Source organism: Electrona antarctica (assembly GCF_951216825.1).
Source record: "Electrona antarctica genome assembly, chromosome: 8".
NCBI lineage: Eukaryota > Metazoa > Chordata > Actinopteri > Myctophiformes > Myctophidae > Electrona > Electrona antarctica.
Window position 1 is genome coordinate 16,892,885 of NC_136789.1, and position 21,672 is coordinate 16,914,556.

The window sequence follows — 21,672 nt, forward strand, 5'->3', positions numbered from 1 at the left end:
ACATCCGACTGCATGGCAGCAATCCAGGCTGACGCTTAAGGAACTCCCTTCTGTGTTTGGCAGTTTGTCTGCATTGCTCAGCAACCCTTCCTCCTCTCCTCCTGACAGTAAGTGAATGCTCAGTTCTCATTCTTTCATACAGCGATATCTTGTGCCGAAAGTGCTTGTAGATCAGCCATTTTCTTACAACCGCAGTGATCACTAGAAGTGTTCATACATGCTTGGTGTACCGTCTACCAGTGTGTTAATTTTGATACCGCGTGTTAATTTTGACAGAAAATTCTGATTTAGTGTTTGTTTTTTGACGAAAACCCCATTTAGTTTTAGTCTCATTTTAGTCATCTGAATTGTTTTAGTCTTAGTCGACTATATATCAAAATCTTCAAGTCTTTTAGTCTTAGTGTAGCAAGTTACACAAGGATAACAGCAGGTTGGCATATAGATTGATACATTGACTGCTTTTAAACCAGAAACAGGCTGGGAGCTCAATGTGTGAGTGAAGACCAATGAATGAGAAAGGGAAAAAGAGAGTTGAACTTAAAGATATATTGAACTTTTTAAAAAGCATGTGACATTCAAAGAAAAAAAAAGAAATGGGGGCCCTTTAAAGTGGGGAAGTTGGGAAAGTACAGTTCCAGTTGGCCTGTGGTTCACAGGGATTTGTGTCTCCTTTTTGGAAGACAACTTAACTCACCTCTGAGTAGCAACTGAATTGAGTAGAAGAGTATGATCAGCAACACAGGAGTAGGAGTATGATCATCATCAAACACGGCAGCCGAGCATGCTGCCACCAAACATTCAAGCACAGGAGGGAGTGGAAGTCTAGGAAGTGACTTTTTTGTCAGGTGAAACCTGACTTATGAACGCTCATGAAATGTAAGCGACCAATTCGGATTTCGACCTATTTATACTGATCTGATTGGCTCCTCTGGCCAATGGGACACCAAGCAACGGCAAAGCTGCCCTCTGGCCAATGGGAAGGGGAGAGGCAAATATCCCTGGCAGCCACGCAGCAACGCAGCAGAGAAGCATGCTCACACTCACGGGGTGACGGGGAAGGAAGAGTATCGATATAACTAGTACTCCCATAGAGTATATAAAAGGATAGAGACTGAACTGGCGCGAAGCTCCGCCCCCCCAGCTATTCATGTCAGTGGAAGTTGCTCAGTGGCGTTTTGAAGCACCCGGAAGACTGCCGGAAGTACCGTCTCAGAACGTCTACTTCCGCATTTGACCACCAAATTTTGGTGGTCAAATGCGGAAGTGCAACCGAGCGCTCAATGTTAAAGCCCAGCTGCACGGGGTTTCCCGGTCATGAATCCACGGGTCCGCCTGTAGTCCCTCCTCCTACCACTAGGGCCCAGAGCTTCAACGTTGAATAGCCTCACTGGCCCCTTGAGTACTCCATATAACGCGGCTGAAACAGAGCAGCGCAGCCAATGCAAAGCCACAACAAAACACAGTCCTTGAACCACGCCCAGAACGTCGGAAACGAACGTAAACAACGGCCGCGAGGTTGTGACACACAAACATACACATTACTAAAATAATAATCAGACAGCGCTTCTTTCACCTGACAAAAAACACTATGTGATCCTTTCTTGTTTTATACTTATATCACATGACTGACAGATTACCAACCATGTTTGGTAACTGGGTTACACTAGTCAACAAAATTAACACTGGACCAGTGGCTTTTGTGACTTGAATAAACCTTTGCTGTTGAGTCATGTGCAGCTTAAGCAAATGTACCTATTATGGACATTAACAAAAAAGGGATGACAGCTATAACATGCAACACATTTGATTTTGTAGGTCAGTTCAAGAAGCCATACCATGTTCCAACCATGCCCCCTCTGTTCACACATGCTCCATCCTGATACCTTGAGACTGGCATTTGTCAATGGATAATTGCTGCCACCTTGAGGCCAAGAGGTGGAGCTACATGTATGTCATTTCTGTCTCTTTCCATGTATTGTACAGTATCAACTCAATGAAATCACTGACTCCTGGTTTACCAGCAGAGTGCAAGACAACATTGAAGATCTTGTCCAACTATACAAAAATATACCACCTCCATGTAGATACCGTACACAGGTCTTCATCGGAGCCCCCCAAAATAAACAAGGTATGTTGTATTTACACAAGACTACCCTTGCATTAAGACTACCCTTGCAGGCAGTCCTCCATTGCTTGTAGCTCATGTAGTTCAGGGCACTGAGGGCCACAGTGGAGGCAGAGGAGTCGCCTGGCTCTTGGGATGACAGAGAGGGCTGCTCCTACGGCACCACTGAGTGACAAACACAGAGACACAAGTAGCCTATTAACCACTTCAACCCTAGTATCCATACTGTACTGTAAACAAAATGGGGGTCATCTTATTATCAGAGTCGTCTTAGTCGGCACATTACGGTACAAAAGATTCCAGGGGGTCCCCAGCAAAACGAGGAAAAGTTTAACACAATCTACAAGCTCACAGCGTATTGTGAGGTTGTATGGTTGCATTTTATTTTATTTTACAAATCATCTTTTATGGCACCCAATACTTTCCAATCGAGGTCCTTGACATGAACATATTGAGAATCACTGTACTCACCCATTGAAGTGTAGCTGAGCCAGTTTGAAGAGTTGTCTGCTCATTTCAATGCTGTCCTCTCCGTACTGCGAGTGAATGGCCACAGCACTGCGCTGCAGCTGAGAAGCTGCACTGGTCCAGTCACCTACAGCCACAGCAGAGTGGAAACATGTGAGAGGACTGCAAAATCCCCAATGTCCAGCAGCGGGCACCACTCAACAACTATTCATCCCGTCACGCCTTGAGTCCAGTAATAATAATAATGGATTGCATTTTTATAGCGCTTTTCTATGCACTACGTGCCTACTCAAAGCACTTACAATGGTCCATTCATTCATACATTGGGAGGAGAAACACTGAACAGTCGACACCAGCGTCCTCACTTCCCATATTCACACACCAATGGTGGCAACCACTGGAGGCAATGTGGGGTTCAGTGTCTTGCCTAAGGCCACTTCGACATGTAGACAGGAGGAGCTGGGATTCGAACCGCCGACCCATGGATAATTGGACGACCTGCTCTACCTCCTGAGCCACAGCCGCCCCAGTAATAATATCATTTGACCTCAAACAAATTGCAAAAAAACAAACTCAGCTGATTTTGTATCTTCAATATATCCTGAATAACAGAAGAAAGGTTGCCTGGAATTGTCTGAGGGGAAGGTTTTGAAAAAGGCCTGTAAAGTAAGTCATTCCCTGATGAAGGCTTACCTGCTGAAACGTTGGATTCATGATATCTTAATCTTGGGCTAAAAACGGCCATATCCGTCTTGACAAATGTGATGAGGTCAGCACATTTGGGCAGTGCATTCCAACATAACGTGATACTCATCTCCAACTCGGTTTTCATTACATAGATTGCATAGCTTGCATTCTCACCCATTGTTGCGTGTGCTCTGGCCATGGCATCTGCGACCTCCCCCTGTAACGGATGGCTCTCTGTGAGGATCAGCGCCGACTGAGACACTGTGGTCCTCTGCAGCAACCTCAGGGCCTCATCTGAGGTGAAAGCAAATAAGGATTATACAGTAAGAAACTGTTGTGAGATACTTCCAAAAGGGACTCATATGGTTCACACGGGAAGACACAACAACACAAAGGCATGTTGTGAGTTGTTTGGAGCAGCTGCAATGCATCATTGGGTCTTTGCAACATAATGTCACTGACTTCCTTCCATTGACAATAGGGACTTTAAGCAACGACTGTTTTCAGGACGGCTCCGCTAGGCGGAAGTACGGCGGCTATGACGCAGTCGCCGTAGCTGTCAAAATCGTTAAGCAAACAGCCGTCGGCGACGGCAACATTGGTTCCCATGGTGACGCGTCGATGCAGCATGTGTCAAACATAAACACTTAAAAAATATATATATATCCCCCGTCGCGCGTCAGCTAACTTGCCGATATTGCTTAATTCTTACATGCGCTGGACATGATCAGCAGTGGAAAGAGGAAGGTGCTATAGCAATCTGTGTTATTCTAAAACCGTTTTAAATTAATAAACATGGTTAATATGACAAATGGTATTAGTGTTATTTCTTCATTCAGAGCATGCCAACACATTACACAGCATAAGAGAGGTGATGGGGCAATCGGTGTAAATGTATGACAGCTATAATTTCAATAAACATGGTTATGACATGTAAGTGTAGATTCTGCCGTAGTAGAAAGGGCTGCGACGGCAAGCAGGTTTATGTGTCGAGCACTGATCCATTTCCGGTTGCCGGAGCCGACTGCCGTAGCTGCTTAAAGTCCCTATTGAATGGTAGACTGCATCTTTTACATTTCCTGTGTGAACACACCACCAATAGGGTTCATTACTCCAGTGGTTCTCAAAGTGGGGTCCTCCGGGGACACTCAGGGTTCCTTCGGGGGCTTCCAAATGGACCCTTACAGGTCTGTAACTCTGAGAGTATACAAATGGAACTAAATGGACCCATATACTCCATTTTGGTCCATTTGCATACTCGAGTCCTGCGTGAAATTACAGTAGCATTTGTCACTGCCACACACCTGGCCTGTCTCTCTCCATGAGGTCCACTGCTTTCTCCAAGTGCTTCCTCACTTCCTGCAATCTGCGGCTCACTTCAGAGGAGGATATATGCTGACCGCAGGATGGCTGTGCACACACATATTTGACCCCTTCTTGCACTTCACATTTCTGAAACGGCCAGATGGCAAGTGAGTTGGCTGACACAAATTTGAAAGACAAATCAAATTCTGACAACTACACTCTCCTGCAAATGGAGATCAGAAGGTTTCTTAAAAACAAAAAAACGTGGTGGTGGTTCAGTGTCTTGCCTAAGGACAGGAGGAGCCGGGATTCGAACCGCCGACCCATGGATAATTGGACGACCTGCTCTACCTCCTGAGCCACAGCCGCCCCAGTAATAATACCATTTGACCTCAAACAAATTGCAAAAAAATCTTCAATATATCCTGAATAACTACACTCTCCTGCAAATGGAGATCAGAAGGTTTCTTAAAAACAAAAAAACGTGGTGGTGGAATTGGGGGAAAAGATTAGTTTTGTTTGTGTAAAAAAAGTTTATCAAATTATTTGAGGTTCTCAAATATTTTTGCCTCAGGTCACCCCTGTAAATATTTTTTTTCATCCAATGCACCCCTGAATTACATTGATAGTAGCTAAGTAGCACCTTACATTTAAGTCATTTTACGGTACATAAATATGTAAAATATTTTCTACTATCCATTTTGGGCAAATTGAACATAACTTTCTACTTTCCATTTAAGCACTTGAACCCCATCATCCCTATTCTGGGGGGGGGGACATTCACCAAAAATAGCAGATCCACAAGCTCACAACGCGTGACACGTTGCGACACGTTGTGAGCTTGTAGATCGGCTATTTTTGGTGAAGAGATTCAGTGTAAACTGAAAAAGAACGCAGTAAAGTGCAACTCAAGTCCATTTCACTCAGTATAGAGGGTCTAAGTGGTTAAACTGAAGTGATATCGATAGATTCCAAGTATTCTGCGGCAGCCCTGGTCTTGCGTCTCGGCACCCACCCATATAAATCAAATACAAGTTCTAAAATAGATCAACATCCACCTTGAGTGAGCCTTTGCACTTGGCACAGTGCAGTCCAGAGGCGCCTGACCCCTGCCGACTGCCCGCTGTCTTCTCCTCTACCTCCTCCTGTTGCTGGACGCATGACTCACACGTGCACAGGAAGTAGTACTGTTCCTGCAGCAGGCGCCGACGTTCACACATAGCCATCCTGTTCCTGTGAGGACCTGAAGGACGAAAGATGGGGTGTTATTAGTGTTTCAGAGCATACCTATTTACACGCACCTTGACAGTGGGTGCAGGGCCAATAAGGCAATTATGGAAGGAGGTAAGGCCCGCACACCATTCTTTTGGTAAAGAATTACTTTATTGAATAAATAGACAACGTTTTGATCTTGACAGATCTTCGTCAGGTCAGTATCTGTCAAGATCGAAACGTTGTCTATTTATTCAATAAAGTAATTCTTTACCAAAAGAATGGTGTGCGGGCCCTACCTCCTTCCTGTTATTAGTGTTTCCCAAACAGTGGGTCAGGACCCGTATGTGGAACGCAGACACATTTTTATGGGTCAGGAGTAAACATCCCTTTATTTTTTGTCTAATGTTTTTTTTTCCATTAATTAGAAATAAATTCAATGATTTTTCGAAATAATTTCATAGAAAAATGGAAGCTTGTAGATCTGCTATTTTCACTAGTTTGGGTCCTGGGCACAGGGAATCAACCCCTCCGAGGGCCCTAGTGCTACACCAAATCAAAAGGCCCCATGCACGCGCGATTCACAGGCGTGCATGTGATTCACTTGCACGTACAGTAATACAAACAGCACTTTTTATACGGCCAGTGAATGAACATGCGTGCATCAGCACACCACCAGGACGATTGCCGCTGCTCCGAGTTATAAGGCTGCTCCCCGACGCTGGATCTGCTATATTTGAGTCTCCACTCTCCTCCAATCGAGTGGATAAGAAACAGCTGGATGACCAAAAACACTAGCTGGGGTTCCTGTGTTGCGTTACATTGAAATCGGTGATCCATGAACGCGGTTTTGACAGAAGCAACAGCTGTAGCTATTTGAAATAGTCTCGCACAGGGCCCTGCAAGCTGCGGGCCCTGGCGCTTAAGCTCCAGTAAGTTCCATTGTTAATTTGCGTGCCAGGCGAATGTCTAGTTTAAATTTTGGGTCTAAAAAGTTTGGGAACCACTGTATAGTGTACCTATGACAACTAGACACCATATCATGAAATAACACTGCATGATTAGCACAAATATTTAGACAGACAGAAAGATATGTCTGAACAGACATGGAAACAGTAGAAAACCTTTTCTCACCATAGCAGTGCAGGATCTCTTGTCCCAGAGCGATGTCTTTGGATGCTCTGACAGTGATGGCGACACCACGCGCACTGCTGTTGAATCTGTCTATGCGCTCGCTGGCATGGGACGATGCATCTGGGCCAGAGCGTACAGAGTGTGACAAGCTGGTTTGTGCACCTGCTCCTAGGCTGAATGCCAGGCTCGTGTTTGGCGAGCAGGAGTGATTCAGAAGACTCAGTGTCGGGAATATTGCCGTGGCTATCCGGACTTCGTGGCTAGATTGGACCACAGAGTTCGTCACACCTGTGGGATGCAGAGACGAGATGAATACGTTTACAGCGGCGGTAACATTCCCCATTTGTTTGGTAGAATGGGACATTTACATTCAGTTAAAAAGGAACATACCACTTTAAAATGCAATGATCATGTAACGACAAAAAGCAACATTCAAGTCAGAAGGATTTATACGGTAGTGAAATGAATGGCTTTGGAAAATCAGTCAGCCCATCCATCCTTTAAGTGAAAAAGTATTCTCTTTTAGGTTTACTGGCATCTTTGACTCACCTGCATCCTGGAGCATGCTTATTGCCTGAGCATTGCATCTCAGCTGCAGCAAGTGCCTCAAAACCACGCTTCCCAGCAGCCACAGGTCTGGACTCCAACCTACAGATCCACCCTCGGCTTCCGGGCCCTGTGATTGGCTGTTTGTCACAGAGGAGGATGCCTCGAGGTCCCAAGGCACAGGTGGAGGCCCTGTCCTGCTAAGCGTCACGTAAAGCATGGCAGCGGTCACAGCACAGAGGAAACGCAGACTGGCACCGTGGCCGTCGAGGTGATGCAGCAGGTGGTAGACACTCGAGTATGAGTCACCATAATGCACGGATGATGGCTGAATATTAATACTGTCATATGAAGTACCAGTAATTGAACATTCGGTCCCGGGCTCCGTCACTGGTTTATAACTACTGTTCCCGTCTTTCACTGGCTCCCTGGCACTTTGGACACCTTTTAACCCCGCCTTCAGTGTGACCCTGAGGGCCAGCTGTGACATCACACCCAGTGCCATCAGCGGCGCCCCAAGCGGACACTCCCAGCGATGATGCTCCTCCCATGCCTCTTGCAGACACTCACGTGAACAGTAACGGCTGCAGCTGCAACCTTCGCAGGGCACAGGACATAATGTTTCCCTCAAACACCTGTGACAGTGCCTGTCCTCTGTCCCAAACAATCCTCTCTCCTTGGTCTCTGTCCTCCGTTCATTCTTTCTCATCTCCTCCGTCCACGGTATGAGGACACAGCTGTATGGCCTGTCTTCAAGAATCACCTGTCCACGTGCTATTCTCTCTGTAGCCACCAGGTGTCGCCCTTTCTCTGGGCTGAAGGAAACAGCTACTCCTTGAGAAATGCCTGGTGGATCGATGCCGTTATGAATGGATTCGTTGGCTGGTTTTACATATGTTGTGTCTCCAGTTCCTCTCGTATCTCCCGAGTTTGGTTCAGGATAATCTGGCTTTCCACTTTGACTCCAAGAGAGATAGCTTTGGCATTGCACACGGCGATCCTGCAGTTTGTATTGGAGATGAGAGGGATAGCCAAACGCCATGGCCCTGTCGATATCATCAAGAGATTCCTGAGGAGACGAGAAACGCTGCAGTCAAAATTGCAGAGAAAATAGGAGACTCGAGAGCTACTGTAGACCTATAACTAATTGATGAAAATTGTGATTCTGGGTGCATCAAAATACTATGCAGTAACAATTAAAAAGCTGTGGCCTGGTCATTGTGTGTGTGACGACACACCCTAAGTAGGATAATTATCATGTGCTGAAAATCCATCTCACCTGGTAACAGTGCAGATGGCAGAGTGCTGCAGAGCGGTTAGCGTAGCACAGAGACAGCTGCTCTGAACTTTGGGGCGCAAAACACACGCCCTGTTGCACAGATAAGAGATGACAGACAGAGAGAAGAGTGTTGATACGCGTGTGTAAAATGAGACATCACACAATGCAAAAGGTACACAATTTCAGATTTACATTATCAAGAATATTTCATGCATTTCTTAAAGGATCTTGTCTCTGGGCGAGGACAACCGTCATGATGAATCCATACATTAAGTTGTGTGACAGATTTTTATTATTAGGACTTTTCAATATACTGTTTAGTCCCTCTCTGTCTTTCCTGTGAAGGTCTAACGACCGAAATGTCAATTTAATAAAGAGCGTCCTTTTTGCAAGTTCTAGACAATGTGCGGGACCTTTTTTCTGAACATAGTCCCTCTCTAGTGAAATGCTAAAATATCACTAGTTTGCTCTCCAACCGCGGTGGTCACATTCTAATTTGTCACGCTGTGTGTAATCACTCAAAAATGTGACAAACTGACAGGGGTCAATGTAGAGTAATCACACCTGTCTGTTTGTGTGCTTCATACATTATGCTCTCATTGAGGGACACTTAAACACGTTTAATGCTACTGTGTGTGAATGGCATAGCATCCCATCCTGTAAAGAGAATGTGGTCAATGTGAATCTTGAGGCAAAGTGGAGATATTTGACTAAATACACATGTTTTCTGCCAGAACTTACAAATGGATATGACACTAGATAGAAAAGAGCTGAGCCCAAGTCACAGCAATTCACAATTGTGTGAGTACACATGGAGCGTCACAAATTAGAATGCTGCCGAGATTAATCCCTCCACGAAAAAGGGTTAGATATAGATGTGTTATACATACAAAGAAATAATAAGTATGCAATATATACAGTAAGCAATTCTAGGGCTAATCTGCCTCCAACTCCCCTTGACTAACACCTGCTTAACAACATCTTTATAAATGAACCCATTTTGAAAGAGCTTCTTGGGTATTTGGAGGGCCCATTAAAAGATCATAAAAACTGAGGAGGGGTTAGCTGGAACTTGGAAATGGTCTCTTCGGCACAAAAACAACTTTTTCACAGGGTTGACAGTTAAGTGACAATTTTTTATATCTTAAAAAAAAACATTACTGCATCAAAAGTAATCAACACACTATTGACTATACTATAAAAGTCTGGTCAAACATTGGCCAAATGATCAAATAATATAAGAACCAGGCAACAATTGTGAAAATAGATGATTTACAAGCTCACAACGCGTTGTGACTCTTGCAAGACATTGTGAGTTTGTAGATCTGCCAATATTTGTCCCGAAGGACATTCATTTTCACAGTCTGTTCAAAACACCCACAACAAAACAACAACATAGCACAGAACAACATATCACCAAGAAAATACATAAACATGAGGTCCTCACTGTACAGTACACAGAACCATCCTATCAGCAGGACAGTTTGTTTAATGCCGCACTGGCTGAGGGGACAAAACTCCTACTAAAACTGACCTTTTCCACGCTAACTTAAAGGGTCCATTACCATTTGGTTACAAGTTACAACTGTACTTTCTCACTCATTTTGACTATGCAGCTCATGTGTGCCGACTGTGCTCAGACCTGTGAATAGTGCAGGGCAGCTCCTGTGTAGTCTCTGGTCTTGAAGCAAGAGTTGCCCCTTTCCCTGGAAATAGCTGCTTTCTCTGGGTCCTTCTGCACCAATTGTGCCTTGGTCTTGGAGATGCTCGAGAGAAGGTCCACATCCCCTTGACTGGATGGGAGAAATAGACAAGACGACCTGAATGCAATCCAATGTCACTTTTTAAGCGGCTCACTAGTAGTAAACAAACAAACAGTAAATTCATTGCCAAATTGATATGATTCATCACATCAGGAGGATTAGGAGGTGGATTAAGCAAAAGCAATTAAAGGAGTCTTACAAATACAGCACAGTCTTACTTTACAATGTATAACAGTTATAGAACAGTGTGTAAGGTGACAGATGAGATGAAGAGAAGAGGTACACCAACTCACTTTGTCTGAGTTAAGCCAAACTGGAAAACATCATCTATCTCCAGCAGAGACGTAAAGCACTGTTTACGTGCAGGATCCAGTCTGGACCACTTCTGTGCAACATGATCCTGCCACTGGACGCATGGAAGATCCATTATGGAAACAAGAAGCAATATATCTGTTCGTAACAATAATCGTGTGTATTTGTATTATTATAACTCTATGCCCACTAAGCGAGCAGCACGCATGTGATGTGGTAACCAACCAAGGCTGTCTAAAGAAGGAACGGTCAGCTACGTCAGGCACTGGAGAAGAAACGTTTCTTGCTAATGGATTGAAGTCAATGACAGCCGCGGGTGGACACTTTATACTCTAAAGTGGACACGCGTCTGAATAAACCGGAATAAAACACAAAGGCGAATAAGACACGCCTTTGACATTTTGTCAATCAAATAAACGTTTGAAAAATAAAAAGACAAAGCACACACGACGTGACGTATGTGGCTGTTCCTTCTTTAACGTCTGAAACAAACCAGGAAGCAGTACAAGTCTCGCGAAGACTGCGCATGTCCAAACAGCAGCCCTGTAAAACACCAAACCAAAACACAAGTATATACGTGTAATAATAACGTCAAGTTCAACGGCTCTTCATCTCCAGTGGCTCTAAACACTAATCAGCTGATGAAGTATTGAGAAGATATGGTTGTAACATTAACAGAGGGGGCCGTTGAGGTAGGCGCTGTCAACAATAAACTAATAATGATTGAAATACCTGATGGGAATTTTCTTGCATATGCTAATGCTGTTGGAGCAGATATCATGCATCAATAACGTGCAGTAGACTGTTGCTTGCAGCAACATGGCAAACATTATTTTGGTAAGTGTTGAACATTGTTGATTGGTGTCCTGTGTAGGCCCTGATGAAAAATGAGGGGGTGAACAGACCGGTGCTTCAAGTGCTGGTAAGTGAAAAAAAAGCATTCAACAATGACATCAAGCTGTGCATGTCCTCTCATAAACATGTATCAAAATGACCCCCCCCCCCCCCCCCCAAACATAACGGAAATTAAGCTGTGAACATAATGTGCACATTATTTTCAATGTTGATAGATATATCTTTGTAACGGCAAAAACTACAGTTAACATCACATCACAGGTCAGTAAAGTTTATAGCCATGAAACCTGCCGATTCTTATATTTACCAATAATTCGTTGGATAATTTGTATTCACAATAGCAGTGCACCCTGCAGTGTTATTGTTGGGAACAGTTTTGTACAACATTTACTTCCCAAAAAGTGAGATTGTATTAATCAACGCTATTTTTTTTTAAATCTATTTTTGTTGAGTTAAAACGCACAGTTGCTCTTTTTGTGGCTTGGATCCGCAGAAAATTGGTGAGGTGGCTGCCAACTCCGCCCGCCCCGGCCCACCCAAATTCCGGCTGATGATGAGTGACGGTGTGCACTCCAGCATCTGTGAGTACTAGTAGTAACAGCATCCATGACACATTCACATGGCTTCTATCTGTTTGCATGTTATCTTGGTACAATGTTAAAGTGCTGAACATTAAAAGCTGTGATCCAGAACTTATTTGAATGAATTAAACATAATTTCAACCTATGGTAGACCGTAGTAGAGCAGGGTTTCTCAAAGTAGATGCCGTGACACAGTGACACAAGTCCAGGGATTCTTTGAGAATATTTGGTCACGGTGTGATCGGCTATTTCTGGCGAATGTTCACCACAGAATAAGGATGCTGATGGGGTTCAAGTGGTTTCTCCCTGGAAATAAAAACGTCTGGGTTTTCGAGGCTACAGTGGTTAAACACCAAGTAAAAAAAAGTTATTTTCAATATGTCCTAATGGAAACAGTGTTCCTCGTGACGTACTGGATCTTAGAGGGAAAGATTCACATATTGTTGTAACATAATATGACATAGATCAGTGGTTCCCAAAGTGGGGTCCGGGGACCCACAGGGGTCCTTGAGGGTCCCCAGCTAAATGATAGTTAGTAACCAAATGGACCCTTATGGGTCTGTAACTCAGAGAGTGTACAAATGGAACCACAAATTTGGTTCCATTTGTACACTCTCAGAGTTAAATTTACTTTGATTTTACAATATAAATTGGGGGTCCCAGAGATAGAATTACCATTAAATAGGGGACCGTAGCCTAAGTCAAGTCAAACCGGGGGTCCTTGAAATGAAAATGGTTGAAAATCACTGCTAGAGCCGTAAAAACAATCTTCTCTTATGGGGGGTCCTTGGCATATATTTTCAAATAGGGGGTCCGCAGCCTAATGAGTATCATTTTGGGGGTCCTTGACATGAAAACGTTTGGGAACCGCTGACATAGATTAAGCCAAAAAACTAACCTGAGACAAAACAAATTGAGAGCCCAGTCCCTAAACGGGGACTAGGGCTGCAAATTAGCCTTGGCTATAAACCCTATGTACAATGCAACGGTTTCATGTTTTTACAACTTGATACATTGTTTTTGTATTGTCCCTGTTAAATAAACGTATAAATAAAAAATAAATAAATAATGATTACAATAATGCCAGAACATGTGCAGTGCTTAGCGGTGGTCTCGCTACTGTTCCATTTAGAAATGTAGATTGTTGTGTTAGTAGGACACCTGTTGGTTGACAACTGCTTGAAGCTTATATTAAGCCCAGTAATTCCCCTAGCCAAGAGGGGATTCCTTCTTGCCAAGAGGGGATTCCCTCTGCATGAGTGAGTGCTATATGTGTGGTCTCCCAGTCCAGTGAGTCCACACAGGAGAAGACCTGGCTGTGAATCCCAGGTGTCTCTGTCGGGAAAACCTAAAAAAAAATATATATACTGTGTACTTGTCTCGCTTCCCTTTGTTTTGATGATACTTTCCTACCTGTTAAAGGCACATTTTGAGGAAAAAAAAGGCTAACATTATGACTAGCACTGACTTTTAAAATAAGGACATGGACATTGCCTCAATTTCACCTATTTATGTTTTTCGGACAGAATGTGAATGTTTTGGCCTAGTCAACATTTATCATATCATTTAGTATGTATTGGAACGTTTGTTCTATGTTCAGTTGCATACTTGGGATACGTGTGCAGTGTGTGTTTATAACTATTTTTAATCTTACCAGTTTTCCATTCGAATAGCTAGTCTTTCTGAGATGGTACCTAAAGGAAAGTGGGTCTGTTTGTGTACGCTGCAGATGCTTATTCACTTGTTTCTGTGTGTAGACTTCATGCTAGCAACCCAGTTAAACAGTCTGTCTGAGCGGATGGCAGTTCACTGTGTGTGCCAGCTGAATAGGACAACTACCAACACACTGTCAGATGGAAGGTAAGTGTTCATGCATTGTTTCGCTTAGTTACCTCCTCTCTCCGTTTCTTCCTCCTCCCCTCACTTACTCCTTGGGCTCTCGTGCTCTATATGTATTCAAGTAGAAAAACACATTGTGGTTGTGTGATTCATAATATACTGTATATTGTACTATACTCATTATCTACCCATATAGGCCTACTATATACAGTATACATAGTACTATGCTATTTTATAGTAATATAGTGAAGACATTTTATGAACATATAGAGGGTGTGCGCTGCTGCGTGTGACATCATCATCATACCCAGAAGTTATCTGGGACGCCTACTCGTGGCAAAAAACTACTTTCTGGCCTACATCCAAACAGAAATATCTGATTGCGTTAAACAATGTTAAACTCACTTTGTTGCCATTCACTTTATGCATGTGCATACCCTCTATTTTGTGCGGTCGCAATGACATTGGCCTCCTACTTCTAATCATTTCACCTTTGAGTCCAAGTGCATGTTTCTGCCTAATTTGACAAAATTCCCTCAAGGCGTATGTTCACAAGGGTGGGATGTATGAATGGACAGACAACCCAAAACATAATGCCTCCGGGCACAGCTGTCTGCTGGCAGAGGCATAATTATGTTTTGTACTTTGTGTTTGTTCTTCAGACGTGTGGTTATTATATTGGACATGGATGTAATTAAGTCGGCTGAGGAAATTGGAGACAGGATTGGAAATCCCACTCCATATTCTGGCAATGGTAAGATTCTTTCAAATAAATAAATTAATGACTCGCTCTAATCCATCTTGTACAAGTGTGGCCATGTCATGTGTATTTGTGGATCATTGAGACGTTTTGGAAAGTTTGGGAACTTTAACTTTGGGAAAGTTTACACCTCAGCATCTACAACTCCTTTATGCGGTGTGTTCAACCTACAGGTACGACAAAATCTCCCCAGAAGCCCAGTCCAAACACCACTCCCCAGAAGCCCAGTCCAAGCACCACAGCGTTCTCTCCCCAGAAGCCCAGTCCAAGCACCACATCGTTCTCTCCTCGGAAGCCCAGTCCAAGCACCACATCGTTCTCTCCCCAAAAGCGAGCTCCAAGCTCTCCATTCTCCTCTCCCGAGAAGCGTCCTCGAAGCACCTCGCTCTCTCCTCAGAAGCATACCCCAAGCAGCTTCAAATTTGCATCTCCAACTGCAACACGTCCTGGACCATCAAACAGCTCCACGTCTGGTGAGTGCCATGCATTTGAATGTTTATCTATCTTCATCATGATACCGATAATAACAATGGGAAAGGCAATCTAGGTCATTCAAAGTGCTTCACACAAAACATTAAGTAGTAAGACACAGAGCACTTTTCTGGGAGAGTTTGTTCCAGATATTTGGTCTATAAAAACGGAACGCTGTTTCTACAGATTTAGTTCCGTCTCTGGTTAAGAACAAAATGACATAATTGCGGAGAAACTAATGCATTGCCTTGCCAAAGTCCAATTTGACATCTCTTGCATCTCAGAGATTTTTTTGCTTATTTTAACCCATGTGAACATCATGTGTAATTCTTCAGAATTATGGTTGTCAATGAATGGTCAGCCTCTCAGCCGTTTAAAAAAGAAGAAAAATACTTTATTCTATTTTTTTTATTAAGCATCACCTGCGGTGCTAAACATATTTGGTCAATTTGCATAATAATAAATACCCGTTTGCGCACCAGGTACTAGTTCAGAGAGAGATTAAGAGCGATGGTGTAGCTCTGTTTGGGACCATTTCACAAGGAAAGATGATGACAAAGTTGCATGTAATATTTGTGAAATGGTGCTCGAATATAACAGCTGCACAAGCAACATGCAATCAATTAAAATTAGCACCAGTGTGTCCAAGCCATCCGTTATTTATGGATGGATGGGGGGGGGGGGAGAACGTGAGGCAACTGATCTTGCTACTAATCTTATTGTTGCTGAAGACAATGGGCAAGTAAACGAAGTGGAGAGGTTTCCCAACCCCTGGAAATGACAGGGGCGGGGTTAACATCCGTGATCTAATTGTCCGTTTCGTGTTTTCCCTAGACTGCCTACCTTAGCCTTATGTTATCTGTTAACCGTCCTAGACTGCCTACCCATTACCCAACAGAGTGCCCCACTCAACATACTGCTGTGCCACCCGCTTTTGATGTTCTCAACCGATTCAAGTCAGAATGCTCCTTATCAGAACATGCAATGGAGCCATGGACATTTCCTACATACTGCCTACCGCGGGTGGCTGATAACAACGTCAGTAGGTAGAACATGTCCATACTGGCTACATTGCGTGGTCATGATAAGGGCTGATGATGACGGTCATTAAATTGTCTCGTAACATCCGAAGCCGCTAGCTGTGCTCACTGGATTCATACCAAAACAGGATGACATGTTATGCTTTTCATTTTAATTTGCGTATGTGGGACATCTTAACTGTATTTCAGCCTTAGGCTACACTGTTAATTAAATCTTGAAACAATTGATGTCATGATGTCGGCTCATTGTGCCACTGACTATCTATTAGTTGCATCCTTAGTCAGAAACTCAAGGTGTGCATGTGATTCATGCCGTTTTATTAACACAATCTGAATCTACCAGCAACAACGTACCATGGACAGTTTTGAAGAAAGGTTAGCTGAGGAGGATATAGGAGATACACACCTCTATAATCCCTATCTGATGGGTCCCAATTTCCACTAACACTACCAGATGGCAATTCATTCTTGGGGAGAGATGGCACTGTGTCTGCTGTGTCTGTCACCAGAAATGGCAAAATATGTCGCAGACAAATTATGTCAAAGCATAGTCGTGGGTTGATGAAAACAAACTGCTCTATCACATAGAGCAGTGATTCAGAACCTGTGGACCATGAGGATATGCAAGTGGGCCCCAAATAATTGCCAAAAAAGTATACAGCGCTAGTTCCATTGATTGAAGACGGAATACAATTGTTTGATAATTAAAATAAACATGAAAATGCACACGGATTCGGCTGCCGAGTTAAGTTGTCAGATCGGTGGCCTGTGAACGCCTTTGAGATTTTCAAGTGAGCTCTGATCCTGAGAAAAGGTTGGGAACCCCTGGAGTATAAAACAACTTTGTCCTCAGAGAACTTGTTTGGCAAGCTAAATTAAAGTTCAACTTCGTTTGACAAACATACGGCCAGCAATGCACTCCGAGCTCCTCAAACATTTCCTGTAGCATAACCGAGCGCTGCACATGCAGAATTCTATAATGTAATAATTATTAGTACAATTATATATTAAGTACAATTAACCTGGGCCAAATCATTCTGGGCCAAAAATAGCAGCTCTAGATGATATATATAGGACCTCGGCCAACTACCTTAAGTATATAGGGCTTAAGAGTGGTTAAAAAGTTCACTCTTTAACACTTGAGTGTCTGCAAGGTTTTTCTCATCCATTTTGAGATTTTGAAGTTGATTACCTTTTCCACGTGAAGCTTTAAATCTTTTTTTTTATCTGAAACATTTTCTAAATATGAATTTAAGCATACTTATACCATCCCTGCCTATTCGTTTTTGTCAAAAGCCTCTGGAGACAGTAGCCAATAACATTGCAGGGAAAAAAAGGGCTTTTTGACCTTAATTCAGCTTGATGTGTGTGGTAGTGGTAGGTGGCCTTACTTCAGTCATGCGAGTGTTAACCCATTTTGGGCGGGAACCCCTTTTGGTGTTTTAAACATTATGTTATAATTTAGCTATTGAAAAATAGCAGATCTACAAGCTCATAGCTTGTAGGTCTGCTATTTTTGAAAAATCGTTAAAATGCGGCACAAATCTTTGAATATATATTCTTTCAGAGCGAACGTTTTTTTTATTTCGACATCAGGCCTAAATGGGTTAAGGTTAAATGTAAGCATATTAGCATAAGCTATCTTCAAACTTAAATGGAACTCCATCAAATTCATGACAGTCCGTATGACATTTTTCATTGTCATCATATCACTTGGATCTTTTTGCTTAGTGGTTATAACAGAACATTAATTCAAATGATTTCCAGTACTGGCTGGGCCTATTGACAAGAGTGTCAGTTTGTTTCCGGTAGTGAGTAAACATTTCTGCTCTATAGGTTTCCTGGCCACATTTCCAGTGCTGTTTGTCTGTTGCTGTTTGTTTTTAGCTTGCAACCATACTGCTAGTATTAGATCAGTAGGTCTGTTTGTTTTTCAAATACGTGTTGGTTTATCACAGATACCGGTAATTTTTATTTTGTTAAAAAAATAATATATTTTATTAATTCAAAAAACGGACCTATAATCAGTGAGATCTATATTTTTGTTTGCTGCATAGCTTCTTTTCTTAACCCAATGCAAACATTCCACTAGAAATCTGCCTGTAGAACCTATATAACTTCCCTGTTAGCCTACCAAAAGACCTCATCGTGATGAGAACGCTATTTAGAGATAATTTTGACATTGATAATTTCAGAAGAGGAAAATCTCTATTTGGAAATCCTTGTATCACCAGCAGAGGGAGCAAGAGACTTGGTTGGAAAGCGGTATTGCATTATCATTTATGGTCCCCTTAACATCATACAGCTGTAAAGTGGTTGATGAGACTGCAGTAATTATCTTTTTCATATAAAAGAAACAACCTGAAGTCACCTTTTCAGCTCTTAACTAGCGGGTGGCCTGTGCATACGGTTGAAGGCTTTCGGATGTGTTTACAAAGGTTTGCTGTTCATGTGCTTTTTTTGCTTTCAAGTTCTTTTTTTCTACGTGTCACTGCCTGGAATGCACAATATATTTCTTCACAAACATTAGACCAGGATCTGATATATTAATGTAATGTTTTTAGTAGTTGACTGATCAGTCTGTTTTGGCTGTTTTGGCTGGTAGACTGGTAGACAAACTTTGAGCTATAGCCTCTAGCCGCCGTGGCCAGACAATCCCCAAAATCCCCCAGTATTTAGTTTGTTACCGTCTACAATAAAACAGAAAAGCAAACCAACACAGAGAGAGTGAGGAGGGAAAGGCGGGAGAGAGGGAGGATGATATGCAGCGTTACTTACAGCGGGGTATCATATATGCTCTCTTACTAGGTGAGCTCCGTGTTGAGATAGCCTAAAGACACAAAATAAACTAAAATGCAGTTTTGTCTTAGTAATCATCAGCATAATAACACATCAGCAGAATGCAGCCACCCCTTTGGCCACGTTAATGAAATGGAAAGATTAAAGTCTCAATTATCCCATTAGGCAATTTCTACTATTTGCTATCATGCATGCAGCATGTGTACCACGTCGACAACTATCTATATCAAAGTTTTGTTATTTGTATTAGGATAAAACAAGTTAAATAGGGTAGGCACTATAAGCTAAAGCTACAGTTGGGTGCCACCGATATTGTCCCTTATTATTTGACCCATTTAGGCCTGACCTCAAAATTTTAAAAAATCCTTATAAATCCTCCAGTTTTCTGAAATAAATATTTTCACGATTTTTCAAAAATAGCAGACCTACAAGCTCGTAGCGCGCCACTCGGTGGCGCGCTATGAGCTTGTAGATCTGCTATTTTTCAATAGCTAAATTATAACATAATGTTTAAAACACCAAAAGGGGTTCCCGCCCAAAATGGGTTAACTGTCCTTTTGCGCAGATCACGCAAACCTCAGCAAAAAGAAAAGGACAATATCGATGGCCTCCAACTGTATATCAAAGTTTTGTTATTTGTATTAGGATAAAACAAGTTAAATAGGGTAGGCACTATAAGCTAAAGCTATGGCTTCAGCCTACACCTTTTCGGTCCAAATATTCTCTGTAATGTTTGTTCTACTTAACCCTGTACATGATTTAAGATCACAGACCCATTAAAACCGAGTCCGTGGACAAAAATGGGCCCTGTATTTGGGAACCAATGATGGAGTGCCATGTATCGTAGCCCAAGAATTGTATTTGACTTTGTTATTTTTATCTTGGCCTTTGTCTCAGTCAAGTTGTTTTCTACAGCTGGCCGCTTTGAAGACAGACATTGATTTTGTTATGTGCCAGAAACATATCCAACAGTTCTCTGTGGAGGAGCTGGCTGTGTGTGGGCGTGCGGGGGATGTATAATGAGTGTTGGGCATATAGTGTGTGTGTGTGTGTGCGTGCAACGAGCGTGCGCGTGAGTGTGTATGTGGGCGGCTATGCGCGCGTTCTGTTTGAGTGTTGGGGCTTGTGTAGGCCGGCAGTACCTCTAGTTCAAGGTTTCATGAATATTGCGCTGAGTTTAGGCCCCTCGGAGAGAGACAGAGAGAGGGAGAGGAAGAGGTGTAGGAGGGGAGGTAGAGAGAGAGAGAGAGAGAGAGAGAGAGAGGGAGAGGAAGAGGTGTAGGAGGGGAGGTAGAGAGAGAGAGAGAGAGAGAGAGAGAGAGCGAGGAAATGACAGAAGGTGAGAGAGAGTAATTTGCCTCAACACTCGGCGCTGCATTAAGCAGCTCATCAGAGTGCTTCCTTTGATCCGTGCTACCCCAGAGATCCCTCTGGATACAAAGAGTCTCTTTCTACTGCCGCGTGCGATTGTTCTGCTGACCACAGAGCCTTGATCTTAAGGACCCAGAATGAGCCTGCTGTGCCAGGGCTAGAATTACTTTGTTTTCACACACATTTGACCCCAAACACTTCCCGCATGTACAGTATGCATCTAAATTGTGTTGTGTTTGGATGTAGTGGTGGACAGTAACCACTGATATTTACCAATGACTGTCCCAGCAAGCCAAATTACGTTATGATGACGTCCTCCGGTGACTCCGGTGACGTTCAGGACTATAGGCCAGATCACAGCCCATATGGGGAGGATCTATTCTGGGCTAGATCTGACTAGTTATGATATGATTTAAGTTGATCTGGCCTGAGTGACCTCTATTGGACTCTCTCTGATTCATTCAGGGACGCCTGTCTTAGTGGGCAGAATTTATGTTGGTTGAAATCAGGTGATATTCTGGGCCAGATCTGAATAGTCTTGGTTTGACCTGATTTGGCCCCTAATTGTCACTAATTCGTCCAGGTCCTGACCGTGCTTGCTGGGGTACTTAAGGAGTAGTTCTTACACACCCCATGAAGCCTTGGATTCATGGAGATGTTTTTTGTTTGTGTCGCATTCCTGAGCCAATAGACTAGCGGAGTCTCCTACTGCAGCTGTAGGAGACCCAATTGGCTACAGTATATGCACACACTTGGGCCACTTCCCTACTTCCTGGTGTTACCGATGATACTAATGAAGGCTCTGTTTCATTCTGGTCAAACAGAGTCAGGGTGCTGCTATTGTGCATGTTGGCTCACTGGAAACACTTCTGCCACACCAGTGTGTCTCAAAGTGTCCCTGAGTGGGTTCCAAATGGCTCTGTACGGGTGTGTACAAATGGAACCAAATGGACCCGTACTCTCAGAGTTATGGGGTTCCTGGGGTGTGTAATTGATTGAAAATAAGTAATTTTCTTGTGAACTACTCATTAAGTACATTATATATATTTGGAAACATGACTTTTACTCCACTGCATTTCAAATATTGTACTCCACTACATTTCTGTGAGGGTTGTTGTTAGTTAG

General features: G+C 43.0%; 2 protein-coding genes across 2 annotated transcripts in view; one reads left to right on the forward strand and one right to left on the reverse strand.

Moving 5' to 3' along the window:
* Window positions 1–1,788: 1,788 nt before the first annotated feature.
* On the reverse strand, window positions 1,789–11,103 carry smyd4 (SET and MYND domain containing 4). The gene is made up of 10 exons (XM_079508317.1): window positions 10,813–11,103; window positions 10,399–10,549; window positions 8,757–8,846; window positions 7,481–8,546; window positions 6,932–7,219; window positions 5,644–5,828; window positions 4,585–4,732; window positions 3,455–3,574; window positions 2,597–2,720; window positions 1,789–2,290 (listed from the first exon to the last, which is right to left on the reverse strand). The coding sequence occupies exons 1-10, from the start codon at window positions 10,944–10,946 to the stop codon at window positions 2,167–2,169; spliced, it is 2,430 nt and encodes an 809-aa protein (XP_079364443.1). The 5' UTR covers window positions 10,947–11,103; the 3' UTR covers window positions 1,789–2,166.
* Window positions 11,104–11,350: 247 nt separating this feature from the next.
* The window catches only part of LOC306928557 (replication protein A 70 kDa DNA-binding subunit-like), a 66,813-nt gene continuing 56,491 nt past the window's right edge, over window positions 11,351–21,672 (forward strand). Inside the window, exons 1-6 of the mRNA XM_079508789.1 lie at window positions 11,351–11,523; window positions 11,706–11,753; window positions 12,180–12,267; window positions 14,025–14,127; window positions 14,769–14,860; window positions 15,040–15,339. Of these exons, the coding sequence (XP_079364915.1) occupies window positions 11,491–11,523; window positions 11,706–11,753; window positions 12,180–12,267; window positions 14,025–14,127; window positions 14,769–14,860; window positions 15,040–15,339 (664 nt within the window). The 5' untranslated portion in view covers window positions 11,351–11,490. The remainder of the gene's footprint in view (window positions 11,524–11,705; window positions 11,754–12,179; window positions 12,268–14,024; window positions 14,128–14,768; window positions 14,861–15,039; window positions 15,340–21,672) is intronic.

What these genes read in the sequence shown, in the direction of transcription:
- smyd4 (XM_079508317.1), bottom strand. Translation starts at nt 10,946, where the DNA reads ATGGATCTTCCATGCGTCCAGTGGCAGGATCATGTTGCACAGAAGTGG. An exon ending in CAGAGCACACGCAACAATGG is followed by an intron (nt 2,721 to 3,454) that starts GTGAGAATGCAA and finishes CTGTGGCTGTAG; the next exon opens with GTGACTGGACCAGTGCAGCT. An exon ending in GCTCAGCTACACTTCAATGG is followed by an intron (nt 2,291 to 2,596) that starts GTGAGTACAGTG and finishes TTTGTCACTCAG; the next exon opens with TGGTGCCGTAGGAGCAGCCC.